Consider the following 24,403-nt stretch of genomic DNA (forward strand, 5'->3'; position numbering starts at 1 on the left):
CCAGGCATTCAGGCTTAGGAGATGTGTTTGTGTCAGGTACAACCACACCCGGCCTAGTGATCCACACACAATGCCCTGAGCAGGGCAGAGGTCTTGGGGGCTGGCGGCTGAGGCTGGAGACAGTGTGTTGGGTTGAATTCTAAAGGGCTACCTGCCAACAGCACCACGTTCATGCTCCCATCCCACCGTTCTTCCTTGATTCTCTGGCAGGGACCACGGTGCCAGGCCTGCCGCAGACAGCCAGCCTGCAGCCCAGCTACCTCGAGGCATCTCAGTGATGCTCCCACTGTGGCTTGGTCCATGGATGGAAGTGGTGGTCCAAGCCTGGGACCAGATCTCCTAGTTTGGGGATTTAGACCTGAGATTTATGGTGCAGGCACGAAGGGAAATTTTTTGTACATCACAAAGTGCTTAGTTTAAGAGGGGCCTCGTATTCTTAAAGAAAACACTGTGCTATAAAGCCAACAGTACAGCATGACCCACTCTGGACCAGTGGTGCCTGTCCAAGGAAGAAAATGCCCTACCCGCCATCCTTAGGGAACAGTGAGCATCAAAGAGCACTTTACATGCAGGAAGGAGGTGGCATTTCTGGTAGGACCAGAGTTTGAGCAAATACTTATATCAGGTACTTGTGTCAAGCAGCCAGACACTATTTACAGATGTGAGATCTTACTGATCCTCTGAGTCAAGAAGGATCCTCACCAATGTGTCTGCCTGGCCTGACCTATTGTTTTGTTTTGATTTTTTTTTTCCTTGAATGCATTTTACAATTTCCTAAGTAGAAAATTTTAAAAATACAGGTAAAACAAAAGAAAAAAATTAGTCCTTAAATCCCAACATCTGAGATAACCATTGTTAATGCTTTGGTTTATATATGCTGAACATTTTCTCATATGTATGTAAAATACTTTCTAAAATAACGACAGTCATTCTATAACACCATTCTAGAACCTACTTTTCATTCGGTATCTCATAATAGTTCCATGTCGAAAATATACAACTTTATCAGTGGTCTTAAGAGGAACAGTACTACCACTCAGGAGAGCATTGAAAATCTGTGGAGGCATTTTCAGTTGTCACAGTCATGGTGGGCGGGGTAGGGGCGGGGGTGGGAGATGTGCAACTGGCACCGAGAAGGCAAGGCACCGGGAATTAGGTGTTCTGCAAAACTTAGTCCAGCTCAGATTGTGAATGTCTTGATGGATATTTATAACAGTGGGGAAAAAAGTCTCAAATGATTTCAGCCCAAGACCTAACTCCTTTTTACGTATAAACACAAAGCTTTTTGGCAATGCAACTAATGAGTTTTGTTTTGTTTACACTTTTTGCTATAAATTGTCAGCTCAGCCATTTGGAAAATCTTATCAGCAATGGTAAAGCCACTCAGAGTATCTGAGTCAAGGTTATAGCCACATGGATCTATCTCTACTGTAGTCCTTGCATTTATAGGGACTGTACATATATGGGAATACACTTAATTCAGACTTTTAGTTCCCAACGTCATATGCATAAAGTATCTACAAACATTTAGTGGTACATTGCCTTACTTCTGTTAAGTCCCAGCTTATTTAAAAGCACATCCAAGCATCTGGTTTCTTCATTATACCTTCAAATGTAGTTGTGCCTAAAAATTTGCAAATTGCAACTCTTATCTGTCAGCTCTATACCCCTTTCTAAGCTCTGCTCTCTATCTCTGGGGTTGGAAACCTTCAAGTTACATCTTCCAGATTCCTCCCCATCTGGCTTCTTTGAGTGTCTGCCAATGGGAGGCACTGGGAGAGGTTGGAAGAGGAGATTAGGGAGACACTGTTTTCCCCTGGCTTTTGGTCGCGTGGTGTATACAGGGGCAGCTGTTGCAGCCCGGCCACCCAAGGTTCTGGGTAACATTGTTTTCCCTGTTGCTTCCCCAGTTCTAAGGGGTAGTGACTACTTGTAGTTCCTAATCCTGAACAACCCTACCTTCCTCTCTACACTCTTCCAGACCTTCCCAAACCTTTATAACCAGTTCCTTAATTTACCTCTACTTGAAGTACCTAGAGTGGTTTGTTTTCCTGACTGGATGTGAATGGATTAAAAATGCTTAGGATTTTATTCTGTTTGACTTGTTTAATATTATAGTCAGGCCATATATCCCTTTTTAAAAAATTATGCACTTGGATAGATGTATTACCTATGAATTTAATTTCAGGATAACAAAGGGAGTATTACAAAATGTTTATTACTATAAAAAGAGGTTTTGAGCTTAATAGAGTTGAAAGCAACTCATTATGTCATCGTTTGTAGTGACTTCCTTCATCTTTTCCACGTCCCCCTATTGTTTGACATTAAGAATTATTTCTGACTTTTCATTGTAACAATGGTGCTTCCATGAATATCCTGGTACTTGGCATTTCCAAAGCATTTCAAAACTTCTAAGGGCAACTGTTTCTAATAGAACTCAGTTCTGTTGCAATCTCATCTCCTTCCTGGATGTTAGTTTTGTAAAGAAAGACCAACAAAAATTGCACTTGCAGAATACGCTCTGGCAGCCTGAGGGTGAGGGCGCGAGTGGCAGCTGGGCATGGGAGGGGCACAGGATGGAGCGCAGGATCCACGGCCAGCTCAGCCCGACGACCTCCAAGACTCAGAGGCCCCACCAGGCACTGGGCAGACGCAGCACACAGCAGCGCCAGCAGGATGAAGGCCACCCCTACCTCCTCTGTTAGAAGAGCCCATGATCACAGACAAAGGTGCAGTGGTCAGGAGTGTGCAGAACTGAGGCAGGGAGCAAACAGAATCCAGACCGGCCTTGAAGCCAAGGATGCCTCTGAGCAAGGAGCCACAGCTTTGCTGTCAGGCTATGATTCTGAACAGAAAGCCTTCTGAAGGGAGCTACTGTTTTTGAAAGGGCTCCATTCAATTTCTACAAAGAAGCATGAATTTTCCATCTTTTATATCCAGTCTAAGGAGATACATGTCTTCGTTCACTCCTCATATTCCTGCCATAGTTCCAGATTGCCACCTGAATAAGAAACCTAGTGTAACCCTTGGCTTTCCCTTCTCATTCACCCACCAGGTACACCCACTCATCAAATCCAATTTATTAGGCAGCCAGGGGTTTCTGGGAGCTGCCACTTCTCTCCATCCTGATGTCACCAATCTAATTCTAACTCACACAGGATTACTATAACACCTATTGGTTTTCTTCCTTCAAGTCTAAATTTTCTGTTCTTCATATTCCAGAGTTAATTAAGTTTTCTCAAAGTCAAGTGTGACCATGTGGATGACAACAAACCTTCAGGGCTTCCTGGTTTTAAGATAAAGTCCAAAGTCCTTAACATCCCCATTCATCCCTAATTTCTATTGAGTATCTTCACTTGCTCCTCTTCCCTTGCCCACTCTCTACCCATCTACAGACAAATGATTTCACCTGATTGCTAATAACAATTAGTGCTAATTAATGAGGAATAGGTTAGGATGAAAGGCAGTAATAACATGCAAGTAAGGTGGAGTGTGACTGGAGTTTAAGCTTTCTAAGACTTTCATCAGGAGCATAAAGTTATTAAGTTTTATTAAACGTGTGCTAACGCTAGAGTAACCACAAACAAAGAGGCGTGGTGCATGTAATTTCCAAATACAGGGAGGGTGGGGAAATGAAATGACAAACAGTGGAAACATTTTAAAGAAAAAGAACAAAATAATAAAATACAATAAATAAGAAGCACATAATAAGATGACAGATGGGGGAAGTGGTAGAGTGCATGCTTAGCATGCACAAATTCCTAGGTACAGTCCCCAGTACCTCCTCTAAAAATAAATAAATAGGTAAACCCAATCACCTCCTCCCTGCCCCCCCCAAACCCCAAACAAAAACAAAAACAAACAAAAAAGATGACAGATAAAGGCCCAAATATATCAGTAATCACTATAAATGTAAAAGGACTAAACTTTCCAATGAAAAGATAAAGATTGTCAGACTGGACAAAAAATAGAGTCCAGATGTATGCTGCTTTAAAGAGGTACTTCTTTTTTTTCCCCCCGTTTTATTATGTAGAATTATTACAGTTTGACTGCACATACACGTTATATTGCATGTAAATACATATATAAAAGAGGCACTTCTTAAACATAAGAGTACAGGCGCATTAAAAGTCAGGGTGCAAAAAATCATATACTAAGAAAACACTAGCCAAAATAGAAATTAAGTAGTAATAGTAACATCTGATTAAGTAAACTTTGAGATAAAAGGCATTACTAGAGACATTATGACATAATGAATGATAAAAAGTCCAATTTTCTAGAATAGAGTTCCAAATTTGAATGCAACAAATAACAGAACCTCAAATATGCATAAAACAGAAATTGACAGCTCTACAGGAGAGACTACCAAATTCACCGTGTCTCTGGAAATTTTTAACATACCTAGTTTGGTAACTATTTTGAAGGATTGATAGTCCATAATCTTTAATCACAATTCAATTAAATTAGAAATAAAAAGATAATTTTTTATTGAAACCCCATGTATTTAGAAACATACATGAGCACTTGAAATTTAATCATTTATTAAAAACAAAATCACAATAGAAATGAAAACATTCAGGACTAAACAGTAACTAAAAATTATGTACCAAAATGTGCCAGATGCAGCTAAAGTGGTACTTAGAGAACAGTTTATAACTTTAGATGTTTATGTTAGAAAGTAAGAAAATCCAAAACTTTCAAAGAGCCACCTTAAGAATTAGGGAAAAAAAGCAGCAGAATAAGCCCAAAGAAAGAAGAAAAATGATAAAGATGTCGACTGAAATAAATGCACAATCTGAAAGTTGAGAGTTATGTTTTATCCGGCTGCAGAGATCTGGCTGCCTGCTTGTCTGCACCCTGAGTTGGCTGATGACTTGACGGCCACAGCATTCTCTGTTTGCTGATATGGCTTGCAGTATTTTTCATTCACAAAGCAGAAATTAATGAAATAGAAAATATATATTATAAAGGATCAACAAAGACAAAGTTGTTTTGGTGGGGGTACAAAATAAATATCTAGCAATATTAATCAAGAAAAAAAAGGAAAACATACACAAATAAACAGCAATGGGAATTTAAAAGGGGATTATAACTATAGGTGCTGCAGAGGGTAAACAGATGACCAGAGGATATATAATAAGCAACAGTGAGTGGTCATGCTACTAGTCAGTGACTCGGATAAGGCCATTCCTTCTTTGATAAAATGTTTGAATTTACTCATCTCAAGCATAAAGTAGTGCTTCACATTAATTAGTGACTATTTCATGAAAATGCAGATTCTGACTCAATAGGTGTGTGTGACCTGAGAACTCGCATTTCTTTTTTTCCATTCCTAATGTTTGATTTTGTTTTGTTTATTTATTTTATTGAAGTGCTATAATATTATATGTGTGTATATATATATACACCCCCCACACACATCTTCTTTACCCACTCATCTGTTGATGAACACTTAGGTTGCTTCCGTATCTTGGCTTTTGTAAATAATGCTGTTGTGAAGATTGGGGTGCATGTACCTTTCTGCATAAGTATTTTTGTTTTCTTTGGATATATCCACAGGAGTGGAACTGCTAGGTCTTACGGTATTGCTACTGTTAGTTTTTCGAGAAACCTCCATACTGTTTTCCACAGTGGCTACCAATCTATATTTCCAGCAACAGTGCACTAGTGATCCCTTTTCTCCATATTCTTACCAACATTTGTTATTTGCGGTCTTTTTGATGGTAGCCATTCTGACAGGTGTGAGGTGATATCTCATTGTGGTTTTGATTTGCATTTCTCAGATGATTAATGATGTGGTTCATCTTTTCATGTACCTGTTAGCCAGAGAATCTGCATTTCTGACAAGACTCCCCAAGTGATACAGATGTGCTGGTCCATATTTGAGTAGCAGGGCCTTAGGCAGTATCATCCTGTGCACCAGCATTACTGTCTTATTAGGCAGATTCTATCCTGCGTTCTGTGCTGCCTTTTTTCCGTTAATCCCAAATTCCCAAATCCTTGCCATTCCACCCAGATACAGTAAAGCTAAGATTCATCAGAACTGAAACCTGAAATAACACTTTAAAAATCAGAAAAAAACCCATAAAACAGGACGAGTACCCTCTAATTTTACTACAATTTGCAACTAAAAGGACACCATTCCTAAAAGAAGACATCTACAATTAAGCCCTTTTTTCTTTCTTTTGTTTTTCATTTTGTTCTGTTTAGATGAACCAATTTTTTTCTATATTATGGGAAATGGGTGAATTGAAAAGTGCTGTATAGACATAATGACTGCCAAAATTATAATGATGTACAATTGTATAATGTGTTCGTTGACAATAAACACTATGAAAATTTCTCTTTTAATTATGTAAGTGAAATTTCTGTTTGTCTTCATACAATGTTTTAGAGGCTTATCTTAATTATCCCCATATCATTCATGGTTGAATAAAAAGTCAGTTTGATGTGCAATGTGGGATTACAAAAAAGTCTCTTACATAAAGCCTTCTAAAGCATGAACTTTAACTTCAAATTCCCTTTGTGTAAGTCAAGGAGAAATTGATGAAGTCATTTTGCTTGAGTGCACAAAATGAGAATTTTCTTTTACTTACGGTTTCTAACAATAATAAGGTTGTCATCTTTAATATTTAAGCCTCAAGGCTGGAGGGGAAAAGATATTTATGTACATATATGTACAGCCTGACAAATAGTAGTCATTTGTCTCTAAATACCTGGAACTAAGTAGAAAAATAAAAAAAGGGTGCTCTGGCTATCCCGGAAAATGTCATGCTTTAAAATAAAATCCCAACACCTGGGATGTCCCTCTTGTTCCTGCTGACACCCTCCACAATGTCTTCACTCCAGCCTTGGGCCAGGGCCGAGTGAGCAGGAGGAGATATTTGATATAACTCAGGCCTATCATTGGAGCATTACAAGGAACAGGCCTGAAGGGGTGAGTGTCCAGTTATTCATGCCATCAGCTCAATTCTAATTAGCTGCACTTCAACATAAAACTTGATCTAGAACCAAGGAGACCATTTACAAATTCCAAAACACAAGAACCTAAGGTAAGCAAGTTATGCATGATTCTAGGACACCAAGTACCAGCAAATCTGAGTGAAATACCCAGGGCCTAGACCACAAAGCCCAGCCACTGAAAGCATAGTTCTGTGGTGGCCTCCTCCTTGGCCGTGGAATGCCAGCAGAGACATCTGTGATGAAGGCCTGGCTGGACACAGGGTGAGTGGGCAACTTACCCTCCATGGGAACAGGGAATCGGGCACATCATTTCTCAAGGCTGTGTTTTCAAAAACTACACAGGTTTCAGACCTTTCAGTAGGCTTTCCCAGGGAAATGTAATATAATATCAGGGACTTTTTCCATATCTGGTTTAAGAATTGTGGCCCCCAAAATGGCCATGCATAAGTGCTCCCCCATGAGACGCTCCTGACTGTTTGTGAGGTTGGAATACTTCTACCTGTGACAGGTGAGCCTGCTGAGGCCCAGACAAGTTAGGTGACAGACCAAAGCCCAGGGGATGAGTCAGCTCCTCTATTCAAGTCCCAGGCTTTCAAACTCCAAAGCACATGACCTTTCTTCTCCACTATGCTGCCCATCTTACAGTAATGGGACACGCAACTCAGAGATGGACATGCCACTTACAAGTGCCAGGAAGCACTCAATAAAAGTCATAGATTCATACTTTCAAAGATCACATCTAGGGACTAAGTCTCTTCTTCCCTTGAGGTGTGGTCATTATGTATTAAACAATCTAGTCACTGAAGCTTTTTGGACATAATCATTTGTTTCTCTCTCCAAGGTCCGTGAGAGGGGAGATCCTTTCTTTCTTGGTCACAGCTAAATCCCATGGCCAGACAATTCTTAGCATACAGTTTGTGCTCCACAGCTATTTGTGACTGATTGCTTAATAACTACCTGTTGAAAGAATTTAATAATGAGTGAATAAACAAGAATTCAGGGAAGGACAGAAAGGTCAGCTATGACATGAGCCTAGTTCTTGGACTGCCCACTCTACCCATTCTGAATATTTAACATAACATAGACACAAAAGAATATGTATTCTTAAAATTAAAATATATAGTCACTGTATTCATTTTCTAGGGTTGCTATAACAAGATACCACAAACTGGGTGGCTTAAACAACAGAAATTCATTGCCTCACAGTTCTCAGGGCTAGAAGTTCAAGATCAAGGTGTTGGCAGAGTTGGTTCCTTCTGAGGAACTGTTGACAAATCTCATTCTTGCATACAGAGCTTTGAATCAGCCTTTTAAGGGCCTCTAATCCTGGACAATCAAGGATCCTCAAACACACAAAGAGAACCCCTAACATGGAGAAGCCCCAAGTAGACAACTGCAAAGAGGAAGCTGGAGGAAATGGAACAAATCAGGGAAGAGAGAAAAAATTTAAATAACCCCAAAGAATAGCCTTAGAAACAAGAAAACACTGCAGCTTTAAAACCAGGGTAAAGTTCTATAAAATGGTAACAATTAGAGATTAGGAATAAGCTCTTGGAAAATTAAAACATATACAACAGCCAAAATAAAAATATTCAGCATGGGGGGTTAGTAGGGAAAGTTGAATAAATTAATACAAATGATTAAAAAAAATGGAAAATATGACAGAAACAATGAGACATGGAAGGTCATTCCTGAAGGTCCAACATCTGACTAATGAGTTCCAGAATGAGAGAACAGAGAAAATGGACAGGAAAAAAAAATCATTGCATTTTCTAGAACTGGGACAAAGGTCTCCAGATTGAAATCACTGACCACATAACCAGCACAGCATAGGAAAATGACCCAGACACAGGCAATCGCTGTGGACAACAGAGATGAAGGAATATTCCTAAAGATTTACAAGGAGAGAATAAAAAGCTTAGCATCAGGTTTCTCACCATTGGATGCAGAAAACAGGGGAGCAATATCTTTTAAATCTTCAGAAAAATGAATTCAATCTAGAACTTGGCCCTCTGCTACCCTTGCTCAAATATAAGGCAAAATAGATTTTCAGACCTCCTAGGATTCAGAATCTCTCCCTTTCATTCACTCTGTCATAGGAAGTGGGTGATGTTTATGCAGTAGAAAGATGAAGGAGTAAACCAATGAGCCAGGATCCTGGAAAGAGTGGATGTAACCCAGGAAAAGTATGAAGAGAAGTTTCAGGAAGACAGAAGAACAGCAGACTGACCTGGAGCAGGTGGACAGCAGGTTCAGGGAGAGGAGACCCTCGAAAAAAGGGGGCCCCCTAAAATATCTGAGACAGTGAATCACTAGGGCAAGATAAAAGACAGACAGATGGCAGAATTAACAGACCATCTGAAACAAAATAAGTAATATTCATGTAATCATAATAACATGATTTAATTTAAAATAGTGATTATTCATAACAGATAACAGATACCATCAAAAATGGATAAATCAAGAACAAGCCATATAAAGATATTATATAATAATGTGCAGACAGTTGCCAGAAGCAACAGCTAGAAGAGTTCAAAGCAGTTCCTCCAGGTATTAGAGCTTCAGTGTAGGGGAAGGTGGCAAGGAGGGGTTAAGGGTTGCTGTGATTTATTACCAGCCTTTGGGCACTATTTGGATTTTAACTATGTGTATATATGACTTTACTTTTTAAAAATTTAAACTAAAGGAAAGCCACCACAATGTGATAAATATGTATGATAAATACTACTGGAGCAGGAGTGGAGAGAAAGAAGCTGAGTTTTGAGTGGCATGTTGGAAGGGAAACCTTCCTGGGAGAGGTTGGTCACGATGATGTGATGGCAGAATGGACTGTATTTCATTTATTCACTCCTCTGCCGTGCTCCAGACACTGTTCTGAGTTCTGGGACAAGAGCAGTGAATAAGGAAACCTGGATAGCATATGCCATTTTCCCGGCTGCCAGGGAACAACTGACCCTCGTATATTCACTTGTATCCCCACATAACAATTAGAATAATGCTGGACTGACATGCCAATGAATCCTGGTTAAATGAGGTAACAAATTACTGAATGATGTAACCTGTAAAATCCACAGCCACGTGAACAGGCAAGTAGCCGTGAGGATAGAGAGCATTTTCTGGACTTGAAGTGTAAAGAAATTTCTCCTCTAATCAAATGGCAACATATTTAGAGAAAATTTAGAAATAAACATCCCAGACAAGAAGGTCCTGGATCCCCACTTAGCTCAATAACTGTGTATCCTTGATTGTTGCTACATTTCTCAATATTGCAGAAGTCTCATCCGTGAAATGTGAAAAACAGCAATACCTGTGGCATTGCTATAGGAAGCTATAGGAACCAGTTGAGATAGTGCTTTGTAAACTGTAGAGCCCTAAAAATGTTTTAATTATTTAACCTTAGGATTTTAACTAAACTTTGCCTATTACTTTTAGAATGGTGGGAGCTTAGAACCTTGGAGTTTGTAGAATCCATCCTCTCATTTGATTAGAAGAGGAAACTGAGGGCCAGAGTGGGGCAGTGCAGTTACCCAAAATCACACAGCCAGGCTGTACAATTTGAGGCACCCATGTCTCCTGAGTTAAGTGCTCCTTCCTGTTCAACCCAGCTTGTCCCTTTTTGGTTCAGAGATTTCAGTTTAGAATCTTTTGGAAGTTTCGTAATTTAAAAGTGGAATTCTATCACTTAAAAAAAACCAAAAAACAAAAAACCTAGTCACACATGAAAGAACTCAAGATTTTGCATATCAGAAAGTCCTAAGGCCCAAGTGAGTAAGGTTAGCTCTTGAGTCCAACAGAATCTTCCATCTTATTTTAAGTTATGTGTCCACCCCTTATTTCTTAAGAGCAGAGCTGACACCAAAATGTGACTGCTTTACAAATTACTGTAGTATGGGAAGCCAGCTGCTCTGGTTTCAGGAGACTATGCATGGATGTGTGTACTTAATACCATGCTGTGTTCTGGAAGGACTCAGGAAGAAGTTAAGTTACAGAAAGGGAATTACATCTTATAAAGGCTTTGGAATTCTTATTCAAAGAACTTTATTCCCAAAGCCATGAGTGAATTTATATTTTAGAAGGTAATGACAGAAAAACAGCTATTATTTATTGAATGCTTCTTTTGTGCCAGGTATTGTGCTAAAACCCTTCTGCACATTGGCTCACATAATCCCCTTAACAACCATTTTTAAAATGAGAAAGCTAAGGCTCAGAGACGTTAAGTGATTCTCTCAAGCCAGAGAGCAAATAAGTTGTAAGCGTGAGATTTAAACCAAGGTAATGTAGTTCTAAAGCCTGTGTGTTTAGTCCTTATACCATGTGGCATAGGAGAAAGCGTGTTGCTGAAGCACGTGAGTTGGGCCTTAATAATGTAGCTGGAAGAAAACTAAGGGTGTTGGGATATTAATGCTCAAAATATACTAACTGGGTTGAACAGGAAGGAACACTGAACTCCAGAGACATGAATGTCTCAATATTGCACAGCCTGGCTGTGTGATCTTGGGTAACCTGGTGCCCCACTCTGGCCGTCAGTCTCCTCTTCTATCAAATGGGAATATGGATTCCATGAACTCCAAGGTTCTAACTTCCCATCATTCTAAAAGTAATAGGCAAAATTTACTTACAATTGTAAGGATAATATTATTGAAATGTTTATAGGACTGAAAAATTATAAGACAGACATGACTGTACTTAAAAAGTTGTTGGTTATATTGGCCTCTCGGCTGGAATTAGACGGCAGCATGCATCATTAAGAGAAAACCCTCTATTAACAAGGAAGATACGTACTAATCAAAAGCTTAGAGAAAGAAAGACTGAGAAAACTCCTTTCTCCAAGGAAAACCTGGCCATGGAAGCTGATGTTATAAGGACAGTGCAGGGAATAATATGCAAAACATTCAAAGATTTAAGATCCCATCAGGATTGGAAATGGTGGCTCCAGTCTCCACCGGCTCCCTCCAAAACCACTCAACAGAAGCACACAACCTAAGTGTGCCAGATGCACTCCTGAGCCTTCAAGATGAGTTTACCAGAGCTCCACACCATCCCATGTCTCTCTGTTTTTAATTTCATATTTATATATTTACATCACACTATAATTCGATGTATTATATAACATGTAACATATGTTATATATAACTCATAGATACTATTTCTGTTATCTTATAGAGGAACCACTGCAATCTGGTTGTAGAGGGTCCACTGAGACCCATAGAAACCATATACTCAGGTAACCTATGCTTAAAGCCAATCATCCGAGGCGTCTCCTGGGTGACTTAATAACTTGCATCTTTTATTCAAATCACTTTAACAAATGATTGAGTCTTACCACAGTGCTGGGCACTTTGCCAGGCACGGTGAGCAGTTTGGAGATGCTTTTGCTCTGGGTTGCTTATTGGGGATTAGATGGAAAGAACTTTCCATGACCTCTCTTCCCTCCGTGTCTTCTTAGACCTGCCTAAATTGGTAAGATTTGCACTCATTTGAGTTGTAGGCAATAGCTGAGATTGCAGTATTCGTGTCTCAGGCTGGGATCTACAGAACTGTGAGGGTCCGAGGATGTGTTGGGGGCATGTAAGTTCTCTACTACGGGTATTTTATTAATTCCGTATTTTCATTTTGTTGCTAACTTAAAAAAAAAAAAAAAAACTTAACGGAAGGAAACCCAGGATCATTTGATGGCCACTTTGAAAATAAATGCTGCTCCAGGAGTGAGGTACCTGCATTCATGTTTAAAACTTTTTGTCTCCCAGGAGCATATAATTGTCCTGGGCTATTGGATCAGGACACGGGGAATCTGGTAGAGGAGAGATCTTACTGGGTGAAACTCAGTGACACCACCTGGTGACATCCTGTCTTGTCCACAAAGGTTTCATACTAGTTAAACAGAGAAAAAGGGAGGCAACCAAGGAATAAGGATATGTCAGAAGGAATGCAACAGCAACGAAACTGCTGCCCCGGCAATCAGTGCTCCGCCCACGGAGAGCAGCAGCTTAGCTTCAGCAAACAGTATCAACAGTTGTGTTAACTAAAATTTTAATTTTGTTGGTTTTGTTGTTTATTTTTGATTTGTAAATCTGTCTTTATAAGTCAGTGTATAAGGGCTGTGGGTATGAAGGATTAACTATGGAATTTTGTATTTGTAAGTAACATTACTGTGGCAATAATTTGAACCAACACAGGGATCGATGAGATACTTTCCCTTTAAAGGATCCAAATGTTGCTCAAGCTTAAAAATATGCGGGAGGCTAGAAAGGGGGCACTTAGTCCCACGTGGCCCCCAGAGGCAGGTTCCTTATTAACAGAAGCTCAGGGGAGTAAGGCAGAAAAACTGTCCTGTATTCTATCAGGCAATCTGAGTCCGCTGGAACAGTGGATTTCAAAATGTTTTCTTGGGGCTTATGTAATAATTAAAACAAAACAAAACTAGATACTCCTCACACATGCTTTGGTTGACGTTTAAATTTTTCACTATAAGCTACCATAGCCAGAAAAGAAGTACTTTCTAGTGCGCTGTAAATATTGGCATTTGAAAAGCAAACTGGATCAGAACTCTTAAACATATGTGATGGAGTCTAAGTAACACAAGAGTTGAAAATCTCCATCATTCATTTAGAAAAGGATGTGAACACTGCTCTTGTTTAATGCTTGGAATGTCCGTGTCCTTCCCTTTTTCTTCTCGAACCCATGTTTCCATTCTACTTCTCCCACGGAATTTTATCCCAGTGTAAAATCTGTATGCTTCAAAGGAGTAACTGATCACCCGATTGTGCTTCTCTGCCACAGATGTATGCATTCAAATTGGAATTTTTAACTGTTTAAATTTCCAGTGACCCTAAGGCACTAAGAATTCATTTTTATCTGGATTGAGTTATTGCTACAATTATTATTAGTTCACAGTTGATCAAAACAACATAAATATATTGCAAATGTTGATATATAATTGTTACATATAAAAGTAAAATGTTACTGGAAACGCTTCTCTTAAAGAAATGGATTCATCCATAGATGAAGATTACAGATTGTTAGAGTAAGACAAGGTTCAGCTTCAATTATCTTCCTACTTTTCAGTTTTACACACGTAAGTTCTACAACTTTCTGTTCCCATAAATAAACAGTAAGCATTTTGTTACAGGAAGGGCACTCAGTTCTTTGAACTCCTTCCAAGAGATATTTCAAAACTCACATACTAATCTATTTTCAAAAATTATCTTTATTAATCTATCAGCTGACAGCTGAATTAGATCCTCCCTTGCTTTTATTAAAAGCCAAAAAATAAAAAATAAAAACCAAGGAAACCATTTAATTTACAAAAATATTTATTATCCACTCATTGGAGTTATTTAGTTTCTCAACTTTGGGGAAATACAACCAAAAAGGCTATATTAAGACTAAATGATGATTAATTACACTTATCTATCACTTAGGCATTTTATTTCACCCAATATTACCAGAAAGATTTAGGAAAATCTAAATACTGTTAATTTCAGTATGCCTTTAAAATAAGACATTTTTGATAAAATGCTATTTGCTTACCAAGGACTTTAAATCTATTTTATTCAAACATTGGAGTGATCATTTAGTTCATTTAATTTTTGGAAATTGGCTGTCATGTAAGTGAATTTAAAAAGTCAGTTCTCTATTGTCCAGTCAGTCAACCAAATTAGACTTAGGCTTCTTGTTAGAAAGAGTCTGCCTTCCTTTCTCAATTCAAGTGAATGTGTTAAGCTGTGTCTCTGGGATGACTTCTCACTTCACGGAGAGCAATGGAGAGAAAGCATAGAGCCTGCCCTGCCGCCCAGGTTTCCCCTCTGCTTTGCTTTCCCTCCAGAGGCAAGTGCTTTGTCTGTGGTAAGGGGATCTGGAAGGAGAGGTCTTTAGAAAAGTCTGAACACCTGACTTGGACTAAAAACCTCAACTCTGGAGCTATGCTTCCCTTTAACAGAAATATGTGTAGACGGCAAGTTTATGATGCTTGATTAAGCACCAATATGTCACATTGCCCTTGGTTTGGAACTCTGATTCTTACATTCTGAGACATCTTGAGAAGCATGTTTTTCTTCTGTAAAGAGGGAGAAGAGCATTTAGAAAGGGAGGTTGGCACAGGAGACCAGGTCCTTTCTCAGAGAAGATCAGTACCAGGCAGATCTCGAAGGTGGTTGGGGGTCTGGAAATCCATTTGCGTTAACCCAGCTCTGGAGTGTCTACCGCTCAGAGGCATGAAGACTTTCAAGAAGAGGTACAAAGAGTTGGGTTAATGAAAATACATGCCCCAGATCCCCAGCTTCCTTGGGAGTCTTCCTGATACTGATCTACCTGACAGAGTTCCTACCACCCAGAAGGCTTGAAGACGGCCCTTCTGTCATCCTGTAGAGTTTATGGGTGAGCCCAGAGGCTCCAGACCCTTCTTCCATGCTACCCAGCCCGTACCCTCTCCAACCACATGCCCAAGCTTGGGAACAATCAGGTCCACGGTGCCTTTGAAGATGCATTGAGGGCCAAAATGGTTTAAAATATACTTTTGTTTCTAGTAGACAATGAGTCTACTGAAATAGTACAGGCAGACCTTGGAGATATTGCTGGTTTGGTTTCAGACTACTGCAAAAAAGCAAATATCAAAATAAATTGAGTTACACGAATTTTTTGGTTTCCATTGCATATGAAAATTATGTTTACAATATACTGTAGTCTTAAGTGTGCACTAGCATTATGTCTAAAAAGATATACACACCTTAATTGAAGAATACTTTATTGTTAAAAAATGCTAACCATCGTCTGACCCTTAAGTGACTCTTAGTAGTAACATTGAAGATCACTGATCACAATCACCATTACAAATATGATAATGAAAAAAGTTAGAAATATTGAGAGCATTAACAAAATATGGCACAGAGATACAAAGTGAGCAAATGCTGTTGGAAAAAAGGCACTGACAGATTTGCTCAAGGCAGGGCTGCCACAAACCTTCAATTTGTGAAAAACGGAGTAAAGTGAGGTATGCCTGTACTGCAGATTTTGGGTCAGCCTAAAAAAAGTTCCAGGTAATTATTGGTCAAGTTTCTAACCCAAATTGTGGAGAAAGACTCTTTGCTGGATTCACACGTCAGTGGTTTTGTAAGTTGGCATGAAAACCCAGCAGTCAAGAAAAGCAGCCAATCAGGTAACACTGGGAAGACAGCTCAGTCCACCTCCAACGGTCTTTAAAACAGAACAAGGTTGCAAAGGACCCACGAAACACACTTCTCCTGGAGCAGAGGTGAGAGCACTTCTCCCAGGAGGGCTGTGCTTGAGGTGTATTTCGGCAGGAATGAAGACACCCAAGAATCACTCCAGGTGCCCTTGAGCTCAACAGCCAAGGGTGATCAGGTTGTCGTGAAGCAGCTTGGAGGGCAGGGTGTGGGAATCTGTAGGAGGCAAAAGAAAAGAAAATAACGTGCATGTCAAATTTCCGTGTCTCTGTGCTTCTGAAATAGGTGGAAATTACAGCTCCAGTCCCTTCACCATGGGAACATCTGGGATATAAGTACTTCTGTGCATATTAAGGGGGACTATTTATAGTTTTCTACGAATGTTCGAGAAGGCAATTATGTAAAGCACTGCTGTATTATTAGGTTTTTGAAAAATACTAGGCTTGTAGTAACTGTTCGCAAAGATCTAAAAGCAATTCAGACATCCACGGATCTGCCTCCTCCGAGTCGGAAAGCACTGGTTTATTTTCCCAATGCAGCAACACCACCAAACTCTAGGTAAAGTCTCTGCTGACAGCAACCAAGTGATGTCACCAGGCCTGTTTGCCCTGCTGAAGTCATGTTTGTGCTGGTTCTACATGTACGGGGAGCCAGAGGAAAACATGAGCTCCAGTCACTTGTGGGGCGATTTGGAAAACTCCTGGCACATAAAGGTGGCTGCTTGAACTAGAGGACGGCCTCTCACCTCCTCTGCAGGGCTCAGCCAACTGTGGGATGGGGAGGAGAGCCCCGTTCAGGTGTTTTGTCTACAGCCTGTCCCAGGTTTGCACGGCTCCTGAAAGGGAACAGGATGGGGCAGGGTGTCCAGGGTACTACAGGGCAGAGGGATGATTTGGACAAATTTACAAATCAGAGCTTGTTTTACATATGGTTTTGTCACAATTTTCTAGACCTTTTGCTACAATGGAGATGTACTTTACAGCTCTTACCAACTTACCCCTCTACTGCGGCTTAATGAAGTGTTTCCCAGCTCTTTAAAATAGGAATATGAACCTTGATCTCATGGAGAATATGAGCGTGCAATCCTGAGTAATCTTCAAATTACATAATGAGAAGCTGCTACAGAGAAGAAACTAAGTTCAAAAGTAAAACTGTAGAGCCACAGAAGAGACCTTTATAGAGGAGAAAGATGGTCTAAATCCTGTTGACTTAATAATGAAATAGAAAAATCTAGGAGTGAGAGGAGGGTTACAGGGCTATTAGGAGACTGATAGTCAGAGTGACAATTAAACCAGTGGCTAGTGAAGGAAAGAAGGAGCACCCCTTTTGCTGCTGCAGGGACAAGGAACTAGAAAATCAAGAATGACGCTTGGAGGTGGCTTCTAATGCAGCCTATCCAAGCATGTGATTTAATTTCATCTTGAACCACCCAAATCCTCTCTTGAATATTAGGTTCCACTGACTGGTATTGTTTGTGGAATTCTTGTTTTTGTCCATGAAAGAGGAAGAAAATTACAAAGGCCAAAAGTAATTACATTTTAAATGAAATTAAGCCACCAATTCTTAAATGGGTCTCCATAACATCTATGCACAATTTCATAAACGCTTAACTCTCATCCCCCCAAATTCTACTTCTTCATTTTAGCAGTTGAGGATTAAGTGACCGACTGGCTGTTAATATTTTTGCAAATTGGAAATATGATTCAAAACATTTAAAATACAGCCACGTCCTAAATTAAGCAGAAATGAAGTTAAATGTCTTAGAAGAACTAGTGTTTGGTATTCACAATGTCATAATGAACCTGAGTGCCAGCATCCTGGGCTGGCCTTTCCTCCAACTGGCAAATAGAGCCCAGATGATTGAAGGCGGTGAATCCTGCCAGATTCAAGGCTGAGACTGATGGTGTCCTCCTTCCTGTGGTGCCTCCTGTCTTTCCTGAGAATAGATAACCCCTCCTCATGCCAGAAACACAAAACCCAACTTTCTACCTTCCAAACCTGGAGCCTGGACTTTCCCCTTTCAGATGTGTAAACAGAGAATGACAAGGGCAGAGAGAAGAGAGGGCCGCTTCTTTATTGTAGCCTAATGAATGAGTCTTCCAACGAGAAGAGGATTCCCCAGGAAAAAGTTGCCTCAAGGGTCCCACTTAATAGTAAATTACTGCTTTAGTGGATTACATTGTACCCTGGAGGTTGGAAGGAATTATGGAAAACTGCCTGCTTTACTTTTACAAAGTGATTTACGCACAGGGGTGTAATCTGTCTCAATAAATCTGAAGTGTCTACAAAACAAGCCACTCCTAAGGTAATACAAAGCAAGGCGATTTCAATTATATAGTTATTTACCACCGCTCTGTTCAGCTTCCCTCAGAGTCAACGGCAGAGAGAATGAACGCAGGCCTCTTTAATTCATTCTGTCACATGAAGACCATTTTCTCATGTGGTATACGAAAACAGGGGGAAGTGCAGTTAAAAGAATCTCTCTCCCACCCTCCCTCCCTCCCTTCCTGCTCTCTCTCCGAAGCACAGTCCTGAGATGCTTTGAGGTTTGTATGTTCTGAGACACTGCCGGGGGGTTTACAAAGGACATGAAGCTCTTGGGCTCACAAACGACAGAACAAAGGATGTCTCTCCTTCAACAGGACTGCTCATCATTTCACATTTACCTGCCTGTCTTTTGGTTCTGCAGTTGGATTCACAACTGAAAGGTGAATCTCAAGTTCAATTAGTTGGACAGCTCATTACCTTGAAAACAGAAACGGCAGCTGCAAACAGATTTTCAATAAAGTCTGTCTTCTCTGACTTCATGTAGGAGTCTGAGTTCACAAAACTCTTTTCAAATTTAATATTTATTGAGGTCATTTCCCCAAAGAGCATTTGCTAAAGTTGCTGCTGCCAGAAGCTGAAAAATATAGTTCACTTAAAAGCAGTTTTATTTATACAACTTGAGCATATTTATGTTATGATCATTGACTGAATGTGCAGCCCATTTTCTTATCAACATTGCATCTCCCCAAAATGAGAAGCAGTGATAAGGAGCTGTGTGGACTGAAAGATCCATCAAGTGTGACAGAACTAGGTCTGCATTTATGGGGAGATGCTGTAAGTCTGGAAAAGGCTGCCCAAACAGAAAACATCCCCTCTATCTGGTTGATCGGAATAAAGCTGTGATCAAATTCAAAGTCATAAGACACACGCACTCAAACTTATTTAGACAAATTAGTTCTCTTCCTGAAAACCGTTTTATAAGCCTGAAACTTCAGCAAAGAAAAAGATTCTAACCATTTCAAAGTATGGTTAAAAAAAATCTTCTTTCCCTCCCCCACCCCATAATTCTTCTAACACAAAGATGAAAACACCAGCAAGACTGAGGTGACAAAGTAGAAGATCCCAGCCTCAGTTTACTCACAAACATCAATAATTAGATATCCACAGACAAAAACAGCTCTGGGAGGGTTCAGGAGTTCACTTAAGAAACTTCAGCCGCATGGTGGGAAAATACACCTGAGGATAATAACCTCACCAAATGGGAAGGAAGAACCATCCATCCCCCATGCCCAGTGCCCAGAGGGAGCTCCCCGCGGGAAAGAGTTCCTCTTGTCGGGAAAGGCAGAGCGGGTGAGTGAGCGGCCTCCCCAGCTTTTCAGGGCACCACACAAATGTTCTGCTCTGGTTTCACCTGACCCAGAAGCCAGCCAAGCTGAGACTTACAGAGATGGCTAGGATCAAGGGAGAAGAACAGGGTCTACTGGAAGGGACCACAGTTCCCTGTGACCTGCTCTGCAGAGGCTCCCAGTAGCTTTTGCTGCAGAGGAGACCAACGACCAGCACAGCCGTCAAGACCCTCTGCAGATTTCACAAGTTTTACCCCACAGGTATTCACGTTCACAGATGCTGGAAGACTGAATCCTCCCTGCTCACGCTCTACCCTGCCCCTGTCTGAGCCCCTGGATCTGTACCGGTGGCCAGCCCAGGTCTCTGTCACTGCATGAGTATGAGACGCCAGCCTAGATCCCCGTGGCAGACCTCCACCTTTGTGTACACACTTGGAGCTAGCTCTTCCAGCTGTGTACCTGCACCCTGCTGGCCTGGCCCTGTCACTGGTCCGCTGTGGGGAGACCTTATAGCCACAGCAGTGCATGGTGATAGCCAGGGCCTCCACCACCACCTGAGGGCCCAGGTCTGTCCCTGTCCCCTGCCACTGGCCTGCACCCCTGGGCTCACTGGCAGCTGGCCCCTCCAGCTATGCACCTGTGTGCCCCTGGTCCAACTCCTGTCACTGGCATCCACTGTCATGCACCCATGGCAAGACCCTGCCATCATAGGAGTGCATGCCAACAGCCAGGGCCCCTGCAGCTCCAGCCCTGTCTCCTATCACTGGTCCAGACTGCTGAACTTGCTTGCAGCCAGCCCCTACTGCTGTGAACATGCCTGTGGCAGCTGCAGGAGTGCATGCTGACAGCCAGGACCCTCACAGCTGCCAGTGTGCCCGCAGTTGGCCCCGGCCCTTGCTACCAGACCTGGCCCCCACCACTGCGTGCACCCAGTCCCTGCTGCTACGCAAGCCCCTGCAGCTGAGTGTGCGCATATCACACTCTGGCCACCACAGCTGCCCGCCCTTGTCCTTAGCTGCTGGACCTGGAGGTGCCACTGAGGACCCTAACAGCCCTTGCAGCCACTGTGGACCCTCTGAAGTGCTCACCAAGGACCACACAGTTTTTGATACTCTGGAACCCAGTGGCCAAGCCAGTAAGACATCATGCTCCCTGGACCCAGAGCCACCACACACCCCTGCACTTGGTGCCCTTCACCACTAGACCCAGGGGCACAGCAAGCTCCAGTGCGCCTTCATCTGCAGCAGATGAAGGTCTTTCCTTCCTGAAGTTAGTCCCTAAAGCCTAGAGGAGGTGACTGATTCTTCAAGTGGCCAGATACCTGCACAAGACTACAGGCATCACAAAGATAGGGAAACATGATATCACCAAAGGAACACAGTAAATTTCCAGTAACTGACCCCCAAGAAATAGAGATGCAGGATTTACCTAACAAAGAATGCAAAATAATGGTTCTAAAGATGCCCAGAGAGCTACAAGAGAAACAGGTTAATGAACAATTTCGTTAAATCAGGAAAACAATACAAGAACCATGTGAGAAGTTCAACAAAGAGACAGAAAACATAAAAAAGAACCAAACAGAAATTTAGGGACTGAAGAATACAATAACTGAACTCAATAGAAAGCTTCACAGGAGACTGAACCAAGCAGGAGAAAGAATCAGTGAATTTAAAGACAAATCACTTGAAATTATCTTGTCAGAGGAGCAAATAAAAAAAAGAATGAAAAGGAATAAAGAAAATCTACAGGACCAATGAGACACCATTAAAAGAAATAATCTACACATCACTAGAATCCCAGAATGAGAAGAGAGGAAGAAGGAGGCAGAAAGGTTATTTAAAGAAATAATAGCCAAGAACTTCCCAAACCTGGGAGGAGATTTGAACATCCAAGTTCATGAAGCTAGGAGGTCACCCCATAATTTCAATCCAAAATGATTTTCTCAAGACATGTTATAATAAAACTGTTTAAAATCCAAGATAAGGAGAATTTTAAAAGCAGCAAGAGAAAAACAATTTTTCTCATACAAGGGAACTTCCATAAGACTATAGGTGGAGTTCTCAACAGAAACCTTGCAGGCTAGGAGAGAGTAAGATGATCTATTTAAGTGCTGAAAGAAAAAAAAAAACTGCTAACCAAGAATACTTTAGCCAACAAAGTTGTCCTTCAGGAATGAAGGTGAAGGAGGGAGGATATAGCTCAGTGATACAGCACGTACTTAGCATGCACGAGGTCCTGGGTTCAATCCCCAGTACCTTCATTTTAAAAAAATGAAGGTGCGATAAAGACTCTCCCAAACAGACAAAAGCTGAGGGAGTTCATCACCACTAAACCTGCCTCACAAGAAATGCTGAAAGGAGTTCTTCAAGCTAAAATGAAAGGACACTAATTAGTAACATAAAAATATACGAAAATACACAACACACTGGTACAGTAAGTATATAGTCAGATTCAGAATGCTCTAATACTGTAATGTAGTAGTGTGTTAACTGCTTAACTCTAGTATAAAGGTTAAAAGCAGAAAGGATTAAGAATAGCTATAGTCACAACACTTTGTTAATGGACACGTAATATAAAAAGATGAAATTGTGTGTGGGGAGTAAAAGGGTGGAGTTTTTGTATGCAATGGAAGTTCAGTTACTATCAGCTTAAAACAGACTGTTCTATTGCTTAAGATGTTTCAAGGAAGCCTCAGGGTTACCACAAAACAAAACCCTTTGGTAGGTACACACAAGAGAAAGAGAAAGGAATCAAAGTATAGCACTGTGGAAAACCATCAGCTTACAGAGGAAGAAAGGAGCTACAAAACAGCCAAAGACAGTTAGCAAGATGGCAGGAGTCAGGGAGATGGCTCGAGCAGCCATAAACTAGTCCCACTGCTGCTATCAAGAAGGGCACCCAACCTGAAATTTATTGTCCCCAACACCCCCTCAAGGCCCTCACACGCTCCCATACGACCCAGCTCACTAGGCAAACGGCTTCTCGGGGCAGAGGTATTGTAACAGGGCTCTCAAAAGGATGGGATCAAGCACAAAATCGGGGTTTTCTGCAGCTGTAGCAGACAGGAAAGATCTGGGGGACACGGAGAAGCCATTTCCAGCCCCAGAAATCATACCTCATACAAGGGTCATGCTGGGCTGCTGGAGGAGTCGCAACAGATCCATCTCAAGGCGCCAGTACAGCCAGGTGATTTGCCACGGGCTTAGGATCCCAAGATAAATAAGACAGTCCCAGACCCCAGCCTGCTTTGGGGCTGGAGGTTGCCTTGTTTCTCAGCTGGCAGCAATGATGTTTGTTTACACGGTTTCCAAGATATGAGCAGCAGCTTAGCCCCGGGTCTCCTGGTTGGCCTTGACTGACTGCGGGGGCAGGACTCCCATCAGGTGAGGGAGGTGAGCCTGGGTAAGGTGACCGATCACCATCCCCCAATTAGGGCAGAGGCAGCATTTGCAACCCCACTGCCTCCTGTCCTTAGCAATCTGCCACAGGTTGGAATTTGGCTTGAAAACTCACAGCTTGTGAAGACTGTGTTTTTCTGATTTTGCTGTTGTTGTTTGGTTTGGTTTGGTTTTGGTCTTGATAGAAGAAATTTCAGATTCTATGAAAGGTACCCAGCATTAGTTCACAGGCTTTTTATACATCCCCTTCACAGTAATAGAGAAGGCTTGTTACTTACGGAAGAATTTAAAAATCACAAAAGCTGATGCTCCTGAAGATTGTTTTGAAAGATACACTGGGCTTTCACTGCACATGGAGGCAGTTTGAAAATATAGATTTGTCTACTGTGTGGTTTGTTCTTTTTTTTTTTTTTTTAAATAAATTGGCTACAGAGTAATCAAACAGCACTGGGACAGCCCAAGTAAGTTTACCTGCTTTCTGCTGTGATACAGTAAGTCCACCCATCACTTGTACAACATTCTGGCCCCAAATGTTTAACCTGAATCTAATCATCAGACAGCTGTAGGAGGTAGAAGATTCTATAAGACAGTTGATGTGAACTTTAAAAAAATCCAAATAATAGAAAACAGACGAGATAAAGCAAAAAGGCAAAGGGACTATTCTAAATTTAAAATTTATAACTTAAAGAGCTAAGAAAGTGAAAAATAATTTATGAACCTCTACTGTATGATGAAACTTTGTAAGATATAAAAAACATCTTGAGGACTCTTGTGGAATTTAAATATGGGCCATACATCAGATATTATTAAATCGAGGTTAATTTTCTTCAATGTGATGAGAGGGTTGTGGCTGAGTCTCAGGATGTGTGCTGAAGTGTTTAGGGGTGAGTGTTGATTTCTGAAGCTTACTTGCAAACGTTTCAGCTAAAGCGTACATGTATATAAGAGAAAAATAATACGCTGTCCGGAGAAGAGGTGAAAGAGGCTGCAGTTCGACTGCGGGGTAGAGTGCGTTCTAAGGAGCTCACCTGGGCTGGTTTCTGACCTTTGTTCCTGGCAGTAGATTGAGATTTAAAATGCTTGATGGTTTGATTCATATCTGGGAATGAACTGAATGCTGTAACTCGAAAGAACCAGATAAGCAACTTTAGGTGCCAGAAGTGAATTCACCTTCCGTAGAAACGGGAATTCTTATTGTGGCTTTATGGGCAAATACGCTGCTGGGTCTTGTTTTTGTTTCTCAGTC

At 41.1% G+C, this 24,403-nt stretch overlaps 1 protein-coding gene across 1 annotated transcript in view; it reads right to left on the minus strand.

Moving 5' to 3' along the window:
• Positions 1-14,282: 14,282 nt before the first annotated feature.
• Positions 14,283-24,403, minus strand: part of BCL2 (BCL2 apoptosis regulator) — a 214,259-nt gene continuing 204,138 nt past the window's right edge. Inside the window, exon 3 of the mRNA XM_074355177.1 lies at positions 14,283-16,361. Within this exon, the coding sequence (XP_074211278.1) occupies positions 16,320-16,361 (42 nt within the window). The 3' untranslated portion in view covers positions 14,283-16,319. The remainder of the gene's footprint in view (positions 16,362-24,403) is intronic.

Source organism: Camelus bactrianus, chromosome 30 (genome assembly GCF_048773025.1).
Source record: "Camelus bactrianus isolate YW-2024 breed Bactrian camel chromosome 30, ASM4877302v1, whole genome shotgun sequence".
Taxonomy (NCBI): domain Eukaryota; kingdom Metazoa; phylum Chordata; class Mammalia; order Artiodactyla; family Camelidae; genus Camelus; species Camelus bactrianus.